Genomic DNA, 11,289 nt, shown 5'->3' with positions numbered 1-11,289 from the left:
AATTCAATCATCACAAATGCTAACTCAAACATAGTTGAATCAACCACATGGACTACCAAGCTGGACAAACAAAAAATGAAAAATAGTTGAATCAATCATATGGACAGCCAAGCTGGAAAAACTAAAAACAAAATAGGTTTTGGTTAATAAAAGATTGTTCCAAACCTAAAATGCTCTTGCATCACTTATGAATAATTGTCTATATTTTTTCCTCTTGTAATTTTTTTTCTGCATTATTATGAAGGCTCTATAATCATCGCCAATGGCTCTCTTTCATTTTCTTCCTACATTAACTTTGTACATGACTCTTCATAATTTATATATCTGAACTTATCATTAATATAATCCTCTTATAAACAATACATAATATTTTAGAACACTTTATACAATTATACAATTATGTACATAAAATATTTATCAACTATATAATTTTCAAGATACTCATGTTCTCTTTCCTATAATCTGTTTAGATGAGAGAATAGATCTTATGGATGTGATAATTTCATATTTTAAAACTGTAGGTAAAGTTAATATTCGTACATGAACTTAATGTTCAACTGTACTCATCAAGGTAAACTCCACTTCTTCCATTATGAACTTCATATGAGACACTTGATCATAATTTTGTTTCCATAGAATTTTGTTGTACGTAACAAAATATCAATGAACTCCATTGCAGTAAGTTCTCAATCTGAAATGAGAATGAAACTAAAATTACCTTCAAATTCAAAATGACGTTTAGAATACTTAAAAATCTCTCACAGTTTTTTATACTGATGTTCTTTCTTTTATTATAAATTTGCTCATTTCGTCGAGAAAAAATTGGTTACTATTACTTACAAGGAAATAACTTGCATAATTTACAATCCTCACTTCAATTTCTCACATATCAGTGCCGAAGAAATAATCACTCCTGAATAGACAAGATATCTGAAATGGAAAAATAAAATCAAAGTGCAGCTAAAACAAAACACAACATACTTAATATTATCAGATATATCAAATTACACAAGAACTTGTCTCTTCTTGCTCCATATATAGATATATAAGATGGAAGTTTCCACATACTAAGATCCTGTTAAGCTGAAATACTCAATGGATGGGTGTTATCTCAGCACTAAGGTAACATGTTATTATAAAACAGTAAAACTAGAAAGGAAAAATCCATTAAATCCTGCCTGGAGTTCAACTTGTCTCCCACAGTGGATTCCAGAGCTGCTCCACATCATCTACTATCAAATTATCATTTGTTTGCATCTCATAGGAAACATGTTCAGTTTCACCATGCTTAGAAGACCCACCTAGAAGGAATGACACAAGTTCATCCCTCTCCAAACTTAGCTTCACCACGTCTGCTTGTGTAGCTGCCAGCTGGGACTCCAGCTCAGCAATTTGCTTCTTTAGTTTCTCAACTTCTGTTACACAGCCATGCACGGGGTCCTTCAGCCTTGCACTCGCTTCATACACCATGTTATTCACTGCATCTGCTCTTTGTTCAGCTTTCATACCCTAAAACATCAAAACCATGAATACTGTAAGCTATAAACTAATAATATGGGAGATTTGATAACTTCAAATAATCTTAAGGCATTCATTGCATCTTCTTTTTTGTTCGGCCTTCAAACCCTAAAACATCAAAACCATGAATACCACATTTAACCCTAGTGTAAGCAATAAACAAATAATCTAAGAAATTTGATAACTTCAAATAATATCAATTTATTCAGTGCATCTGCTCTTTTTCGACCTTCATGCCCTAAAACATCAAAACCATGAATGAATACCACATTTAACCCTAGTGTAGAAAAGGAAAAATAAGCTATAAAGAAATTTGATAGCTTCAAGTAATAGTTATTTCAATTACTTGTAAGGTCTTCAATATATGACGAGTCCCAAAAACTCTATGTACTATTTCAAATTTGTGAGAGTCAGAAGATGGAAAATGCGGAGCCAGCACACAATGCTCTGAACATCTTTTCCTGTGCCTCTTGCAGCTTGCACATCTTGGCATCTTAAAATTATGATAATTGTGACGGCTGCAAAACTAAAACAACTAAAAATATAATTATGATGGCTTCTGAAAATGGCAGATCTTCTTATGATGGAGAATGAAATGATTTCAGAGCTTAAATAGTTATAAGGTTGTCAAGAAGGGCTAATACATTCATATCTGAACGTTGGACTGAAGCTTGGAAGATTTTCCCATTTCTTTTCTCAGAAAGTCTCATATTTCTTGCGAAGACTTTGATGTTGGGCCTAACACTTGAGCATCAAGTAAGATCTCCCATTTCCTTTTTTTCAAGATGCCTTCTCGTATTTAATTGTTTTCAATTAAGAAAAACAATCTCGTACTTTAATTGTTTAAATTAAAAAACAATTCATCGAACCTGATCAAATCTACGTAGTAAACATAGAATTTCGGGGGCCCAGATAACTGTAGAAATACGTTTTCCCTTCCACCAACGTTTACTTCCGGTCAATTCTAAGTTTTGTAATCTTGGCTCTTGAAATACTTTTGTTGTTAAAATGTCTTTTTCACTTTGCTTTAGCAAGTTTAGATTCATACGGAGGGGATAGAGGGATAATCTTCATAATTGAATAAATTAATGAGATGCATTGAGTTTTAAGATCTTTTTATGGAAATTTTACTTTTACCAACTCTAGAGATTTGTTTCTCCTATTTAAACAAAATTGAAAAAGAATGGGTAAACAAGAAGGATAATGGTGCTGCTAGTTGGAAAAAGTTATTGATATTATTTGACACCACATTAAGATATGGGGTAAATTAGATTACTAACACTTCTCTTTCTAATTAGTATTCTTGTTTTTTCTATTTAGTAATATGTATATTTGTAATTTAATTAGTATTCTTATTTTTCTATTTAGTAATTATGAGATGTGAATAGGTAAAGTCATAAATGTGGGATCTCATTTTATTTAAACATTCAACAATAACATCTTATTGACATATGAGTCTTGATAATAAGGAAATCACTAACACAACTTAATCATCACAACATCTTGATACCCTTTAACTATTTGATGATTAATATAATATGATTTGATAAATTTAATTAAAATAAGATTCTTGATAGATCTTTTTTTTTTACTAATTCTTCATCTTAAGTACTTTTACAAAAAAAAAAAAAAAAAGATTATTTAAAGGCTTCTTGCAAAACTTAACTCTCATAATTAAAAAATTAAATAGACTCATGTACTGCCTCATATTTAATAATATAATATTCTCAATTTGATTGAGATAAAATATATTATTAAGGTAATTTATTCTTACCAACTTTATTTCTTACTCACTTTTATGATGTTAAAAATAAATCAAAACATATTCTATGGAACTAGCTCATTTTAAGAGTCAAATTGTTCTCAAATAAAAGTTGTGTAATGAACAATCTTTAATAAGATATTTTTGTTAATGTAGGCACAAAAAGGGCCACAAATTACTAAATAGTAGCACTATCCTAAGCCATTACAACCAAACAATAGGCTAGAGCATCAAAAACCAACAAAGTAACTCATATCTCTATCAAAATTTATGAAAAATAACTAAGAGAAAAAGAATCAAAACTTGTCTATGATCCTTCACAATATAAACAGATAATAAAGTGTCCAAGCACATCATATATCTAGGCCTACTAACAACTTTCTTAAAAAGTAGTTAAACCAAAACTTAGGAATCATAAAGTTTAGCATGGAGAAGACATTCCTCTAACATTTACCTAACATAAATATGCTAAAGTTCAAAGTACCCTTAATAACATAAACACCTCTAAAATAATGAGTAACCAAAAAGAGGAAAACCCAAATAACAAAAGAACTATCAAGTCTGTTTGATAACATTCTAGTCCTTCTCCAATTGGTCGAGCTTATTCTTCTAGTTGGTGATGTCTCTCATTCCCTAGTCCTCTTTCTATTGTCCTTGTTTGATTCTCTTTCCTTTTTCATCTTGCTCCTGCCAATGGTGATGTCTAGAATAGTTCTCTCTAGAATCTTGAATTGGATTTTTTAAAGCGTCAAGGCCATGACAACCAATTCAATGTTAGTGATTTCCTATTTGTGCATTTTATCTAGGGAAGAAATTTTACTTTGTAGAGTATCCAAATAGCTAGTGAGGCTAATTTTCATCTCATTTACCCTATCATGCAGCATTACCATTTTATTCTTCCCCTTATCCATCTCTTTGGCATTGTTGTTCTGATTTTCTTATTTCTAACCCTCATCCTTGGTGTGATTATCCTGACCTAGGTTAACCTTACATAAATCCACCTCATGATTTGCCTCATGTTCTTCCATTTCTATGTCTTCACCCTCCCATCATATCTCTCCTCCTAACCTTCTACATACTCTTCATCTTCTAAATCTGTATCCTCACTATCATTAGACACCTCAGTTTTTGCTTTCGAGAACTTTATTCCCTCTTTAGCAATTTTTGTGTCTTTTTTGTCCTCCCTTGCATTCAATTATTTCTTCTTTCATAAGAATTCAAACCTCCTTTTCATAGAACTAGACTCGTGGTTCTTTCTCCACACCCTAATGTCATCCTCTTTGTTAGCCTCTTCCTCAGAACCATGTTTATCAATGTCTCTAATTTCCCTATCAATTTTTTTTGCATTTAGGGGCAAGGCCCTAGGTTTTCAGAGTTTAATTCTTCATTTTAGGTGGTGTTTCTTGTAGAGGGTATTCCTGGAAAGATATTTAGGTCTCTTATTTTTAAGACTTAAAGGTTCCTCATAACTACCTTTTTGAATAGAGGAGTTAGGTTCTTCATTGCTAATGTTTTGAGCTAAGGGGTTATCCTTTAGGGGAGAAGAGTTGATTTCTTTGATTTTAATAGAGGAATTAGTCCCAACATCATCTTTCCCAAAGGTCAAACTTCTACTAAAAACATGACATTGGGAGAAATTATGATGGTAAAGCACTAAAATTAACCCTAGTGGAGTGAGGATTAAGATGTTGCATTGAATTTAATTAAATCTAGTATTTTTTTCCATATTAATTTTCTCTTAAGATATTTATGAAATTGAAAAGGACAAATTCTCTTAATAACTTCTCGGATGCTAACTCATTTTTCTAGTACCAAACACTCTTTTACTCAATGTAAACTAATGGTATTTTTTCAAACCTTCTCATGGTCTTATCTACAATTATCTAATATCTTGTTGTTTTTTCATATTGATGGTTAAGGCACTTGGATAATAAATTGTGATTGAGCAAGAGACTAGTAGTTTGAAATGTATTATAACAATATGACTATGTTAGACACATATGGAACACTTTTTACTTTTGAATGATGTATTTTTATTTTATATATATATATATATATATATATATATAAAGTAATGGTAATCAAGAGGGTTCTTTCGAAGTACTTGTTTGATTTTGGACTAGAAATAAATAGAGATGAACCATTTTTATCACCACTCTAACTCTATCTTAACATTAGATCTTACAAAAAAAATTCATTTGAAAGCATGCCTCTACAATTCTTTTTTCATGGAGTCAAGTCATTTTTTTCTAATAAGATACTTTCCTTCTTATAATCAAAATAATAGTCCTAAAAGCATAACTTGCTAACTATAGCCACAACTATCATTTTCATCAAACTATTCTACCATTTATTCCTATTTATATGTGGTCAATAATAAAAATATGGATTCAAATATTGTTTAATTTGTTTTTGAAGTAGTTGATAGCAGCCAAAAAGATGGGTGGCTAGTCCTAGAGTACAAATAAGGCTGAGAATGAGCTAGAAGTTCTATCTTGTATCCAAATTTAAACGTCAAAAACCATAAAAATTTAAGAGATAAAATGACATTAACTAGAGTCCTTAAACTACTATGCATAAAAAACTAAATAATAAACCAACAGCATTTAAAAACATCGATGTTATTGGTCCACTTAATAGATATAGTCCAAAAAAACCCGTGATGTGTAAAGTTTAGAAACATAATCATAAAAATAGAAATAAAACACAATAGAACCCAGGCTAGATGCCCTCTTCCTTCTCTTGGTTACCATTCTTCATCTCCTTAGAAGCTTCCCTCACCATAACCTCCTCCTCCAATTTCACTAGTTTATCCAGAATGGTTTTTAGCTAGTCCTCTGTCAAGAACCCATAAATGGATTGGGTTGTCTTAGTAGTCTTTCCCAGCTTCTGCTCCTCTTTATTACCTTATAGGAAGTAGAGGGTTGTGGTGACCGTAGAGTGAATAACCTTAGTGGTGAAATCCACCAGGGTTTTGAATCTATGGAATATAGTGATATGATTATCCATTAGGTTCCTCATAGCCATCTCAAGCCTCTCCAACCGCATCTTGGTGTGACTATGTTTGCCTTTCTACCCACTAACCTTAGGGTTAGCCTTCCTAGGAGAAGTGATATCTTCCCTCTACTATGAGTTAGGGTAGCTTTCAAGGTATTAGACAAATGGGAAGGGTTGATAGAGCTAGGGCTAGGTTTGATATCCTAGTGGTGTCTTTTCTTTTTAACAAGTTTCTCCTCACTATTAGAGGAGCCATAGCTAGATTCATACTTCAAGGGGGTCTTGAATTTCTCCATTTGGATCTGCTTGCTAGTTCTCCTAACACACTGCTTATCCTTCTTGGAATCAAAGTCTAACTCAATAATGCTAACTTTAACCTCATGGTTAAATTTGAGCTTTGTGGCATGATCTTTCTATACCTCTTAAGAGTAGAGCCAGGGCTAGGCTCCAGGGAGGTCTAAGCGGTGATAGAGGCCAGGGGATTGAGCAGGAGAGTGGGATTCTAAGCTAGGTGTTGTAAGAAATTTTTATTCATAATACTTTGGTGGATAAGGTAGAAGGAATTCCCCTCCTCATGTTTCCTTCTAGCCTTAAAAATACTATCCTCCAATGAATGAAATAACAAAAATGGAAAGGAGATAAGGTCAAGATTTTTGAAATGATTCAAGATAGGAAAATTATAATAATATAGTATCTGATAATCACATAGAAAATGGTATCCCAAGGCTTAGGGAGGATAGCCTATAGAAATCTACCACACAATCTCATTAGTTCCTCCTTGGATTTGAAGAATTTATACAAACTTGCCTCCTCGTTGATCTTAGGTGGCCTTTGCCATTTGTTTCCATCCAATGAATAATCCCCAACCTTCACAATGTTTTCTTCAAAAATCTCAAAACTTGTGCCATTAACTATAACTTTTTTATCCTTCCAAGCTTGATAGAATAGCATTGAAATGACCTAGTTATGTTTAACCATGCCATCCATATAAGGTAAAAGGGCCCCCTCCTACAAGTACACTGTAAGAATTTTTGTTAGGGAAAAATTCACCCAATATCAAAGAACTCAAGCACAAGCACAATCGTAGACCAAAAGAGTATGATCAATATAAGAATATATTATTTCAAGCATTTACATACACACTAGGAGTGCCTATATATAAAGGCCTCTAAGATGCATCTAGAATGTGTCTAGAAAGAACTAGCAGATAAGCATGACAACTAAGCACACGTCCTCCATAATGAGAGGATAAGCATGATGAGGTATCTCACATGTGGAGATGTTGTAGACACCATATCTTTAATTAAAGTGTTAACTCCTATGTTGTAGACACCATGTGCATAAATGAGATGCGAAATCCTATGTTGTCAACATGACAACACAAAGGAGTATGCATACTCCTAGGTGACTAACTAATAAATAATAAAATAAGACATTAACCTAAGTAAATTTAAGTAAAGCGTAAATAGTAAGTACTTATTTACACCAACACCCCCCCTTAAGTGCAACTTAGGGGAATGTAGTTAAGTTCACAAAAGATAGGATTAAATTCATAATGGGTCCTAGCTATGAGGCCATGTTACGTACCTATTGGGACTCAAAATTGAAGCCTCAATTTTGAGTACCATTGAAAAAATTAAAGCCCTTAAGTAGTTTTTGATGCATATGTACTTGGCTATCCATTTGAGGCCTAAGAGGTGTTTAATGTTTCTAAAACCTTCCATTTAGTATATCCACTCATCCCACGAAGATAAATTGCCATTCCGAGCCACTTTGTGAATTCTCATTTTGAGAAATTTCCAAATCTGCATTTTTGCCCAAGTGTCAAACAACAACAGGAGGCCTACTTTGTAATTGAATATCATACACCCAATAATATTTCATGACTTGCTACAAGGGATTATTTATAATCCATACTAGAGAACCTATGTTTTAGATTTCAGGTCATTTCAAATCCATTTGACTAGGTTTCGAATCCCTCAAAGTTGGTCATTTATTGATGTCCTGCTGATATGAATTATGTTGAATTCTGGGAAGCCTTGTTTGACTTGTTATAACTTTGACATAGTTGACCAAAATGAGAAAATTGTTTTTTTGTTACATTGTAGAGGTTGGACACTTTCTATGTTTCAAGTTTGAGCTTATGAAGAATCCATTTGATCAGTTTTCAAACACGATTCCAAATGCAATTTCTAACTTTTTACTAGTGTCAAGAAGGGCATATTTGTAAAAACCCCTGTTTGTGATGTTATATCTCAAAATTGGTGATTGGTGAGATCAAATGGATTTTACCACTATGTTCTCCTCTAAGAATACTTTAAGTGTTCCAATTTTCAAATCTTGACATATCTGTCTGCACACTTTTCTAAGTCCATTTCATTTGCAAAAACCACTTATCTATAAATTCATTCCGCTCACCATTTTCACCTCATTATTTGTTGTGAGCCCTAATTTTTTTTTTTTTCCCAAGTGTTAGTTTTCCCAGTCAAAGCCAATACTAAATGCAATTTGTTATTTTCTGAAATGTTTTCTTGCGAGCAATTTTGAGAGGGCAACTTTGATAGTCAATATCTTTTGACTAAGAATCCATGATGAGATGAGAATTGATATGGTGCAAGAATGTGGAACAAAGAATTAGTGTATCTAATTTCAAAGCCTAGTTATCTCTTTGGGTCAGTTTTTAAAGTCAGCCGACAGGCCCTACTAGCAGAAAATCATAGTTTACAGATAAGATGTAAATTGAGTTTTAATGATCAACTAGTGCTCGAATTCAAGTTTAATCAGTATAAAATTTATCAATGGGTTACTTTGAAATGTCAACTGTTTGAAAATAAAAACAAAATTAGTTAGACCCACTTTGAGGGCCCAACTAATTGCATCAGATTAAATAGAAAGGTGAGGATTAAAAGTAGTTTAATAAAAAGGGGATAAAATTCAGATTATTGACCAAATGCACTTTCAAATTTTTTTTAAAAGAGGTTTGACACTAATGGTGAGGGAATTTCAATGAGGGAGAGAAAGGCAATCTATTTCAAAAATGGTAATTATGAAACTTGCTACCAAATAAATGGGAAATAAAGTATAGGTGGTCAAGAAAGAAGATGTGGATTGATCACAACACACAATTGGAGATTCTACTTACTCCATAGTTAAAATAGATCATAACACTATTGGGAATATGATGGGGACAAATTCCTTTGGTTTTCCTTTGAATAAATTTTTAAAAATTCAAGAGCAAAATGTAAATAGTGGAAAGGATCATAGAGGCAGTGATCATAGCTAGAATAGAAAACTAATCCAAGAAACTTTAGAAAGAGTTAAGCATCACCTAGGGAACAATGTAGGGCCTTCTCATATAAGCAATGAAGTTCCATGCTAGCAGGAGTAAAGGGATATTAGTCAAGGAGAATGCATCATTAATGGCAAAGGAATCAAGGATCAATGTTAATATCATATCATATAGAATGATAGAGGCAGCCAGAAGTGTCATAATTCAACAAATTGGATGTACCATGAAAAGTCATGGGATGAGCATCGATATTTGGCACAAGATGTTTCTTGTAGAAATTAAGATTTCCAAGAGGCAAATCCAAATATGATTCTTTAGATGATGAATGTAAAGGGTCTTCAAATCTCACATGTTAAAAGCCACCTTCAAATGTACCACTCTAGCAAGAAGGATGAAGAAAACTATGAGTTAGAGCTTAGAAATCTTCCAAACCAGGAAATAAAGAATTACAAAGATCAATATCTCATAAACAACTATGGTAATCAATGTACATTAAAAATTTCATGGTTTGAACCATCAGAATCTTTTGGCATGGAGGCTCAAACATTAAACAGCCCAAAAGGTCACCATGGAAAAGATCATCCACTTCATAGTTTTAGCCATAGGCCTAAGAAGGAACTCCATGCAAAGGAAAAGACACCAAAGAAGAAGCCACTTAGGATGAGGAAAGATAACTCACGGTAGCAAAGGGGAACACAATGTGGAGAAGCCGCTAAAGAAGAAAAGAGCAACCACATAGAACCCATGCAAGAGTCCAAGTTGGAATTGAAGGAGCCTAAATGTTTCAAGCCCATCTCCAAGGTAGCAGATAGGAAGAAGCTTTAGTAGAGACCAAGATAGGAGTACTTAGAGGATTAGGTAGCTCAACTAATGTAGGCTATGATTGGCTTTCCTTTCATCCCATGCTTGGTTAAGCCTATCTGATGGAGACCAAGTCAACATGTTCTAGTAGGTCTATACATTATGTCCTACTTTCTCTCCTCAGCCTTAGTCCATTCATCTCAACTGAGATTATAGATGCATCTCAACTTACAAGTTTGACCTGGCTTGTGAATTTCATGCAATTTCAAAGAAGGCGGGCGAATTGAGATGCCTTTGCAGAGTATTCGTATCGACTCTCTCCTAATGTTCTTGACTAGTCCATGATAGGTCTTTTACTTCTCTCCTTATAGGGAGGCAAAAAGGGAATAAAACATAGTCCCACATTTATAAAATGGGGAGCTATTTTGATTTTTAAATACTCCCTTACACCTAATGCTAAGTGTCTTTAAGACACAACCCTTTTGGAAAGGCATAAGTTGTATGGTGGGTCTGTGCCCAGCTAGAAAAAGACCAAAATTTTGAACACTTGAACACATAGACAAATGTGATGGTGTTAGATAATGACTAGAACCAAGAACACAAAACAAGGAAATGATGTGGAGTTGGAGGCACCAGATGATGACACATGGATGATTGGGTGTTTGTCACTATGTCATCAATTGAAGATGCATGATCGATAAGCATAGCGACATAGTGACCAGTTGAGGTGGAGATGATGTGGTGATGATCATGCACTAAGGTGGTGCTAACATGGTGGTCAAGGAAAGAGTTCACTGGGAAATGTTGTTGGAATCTAATGGTCATTATGTCACCACTAGAAAATTGGAGGATTTTTTGGTAAGCAATATGGTGACCTATCAGAAAATCAAAAAATTGGGGAAGGAGTTGTGGGGCCATTTTG

The 11,289-nt window shown here is 33.5% G+C and overlaps 1 protein-coding gene across 1 annotated transcript; it reads right to left on the bottom strand.

Annotated features, from left to right (window-relative positions):
- Positions 1-961: 961 nt before the first annotated feature.
- Positions 962-2,293, bottom strand: LOC149569411 (LOB domain-containing protein 23-like). Its single transcript, XM_089817741.1, has 3 exons — positions 2,163-2,293; positions 1,865-2,044; positions 962-1,509 (listed from the first exon to the last, which is right to left on the bottom strand). Exons 1-3 carry the CDS (start codon positions 2,226-2,228, stop codon positions 1,186-1,188), a joined length of 570 nt encoding a protein of 189 aa, XP_089673867.1. The 5' UTR covers positions 2,229-2,293; the 3' UTR covers positions 962-1,185.
- Positions 2,294-11,289: the final 8,996 nt, after the last annotated feature.

Source organism: Cupressus sempervirens, chromosome 3 (assembly GCF_028749045.1).
Source record: "Cupressus sempervirens isolate cs-2001-9-10 chromosome 3, ASM2874904v1, whole genome shotgun sequence".
NCBI classification, from domain to species: domain Eukaryota; kingdom Viridiplantae; phylum Streptophyta; class Pinopsida; order Cupressales; family Cupressaceae; genus Cupressus; species Cupressus sempervirens.
The sequence above is the reverse complement of the archived record's forward strand: the minus strand, read 5'-3'. Positions and strand labels throughout refer to the sequence as shown.

Bases quoted from the DNA above. Each gene is read 5' to 3' on its own strand.
- LOC149569411 (XM_089817741.1), bottom strand. From the start codon at position 2,228: ATGAGACTTTCTGAGAAAAGAAATGGGAAAATCTTCCAAGCTTCAGTC. The intron at 2,045-2,162 runs GTATTAGCCCTT...TAGTTGTTTTAG, and splicing joins TCCAACGTTCAGATATGAAT to TTTTGCAGCCGTCACAATTA. The intron at 1,510-1,864 runs GTAATTGAAATA...TTGATGTTTTAG, and splicing joins ATATATTGAAGACCTTACAA to GGTATGAAAGCTGAACAAAG.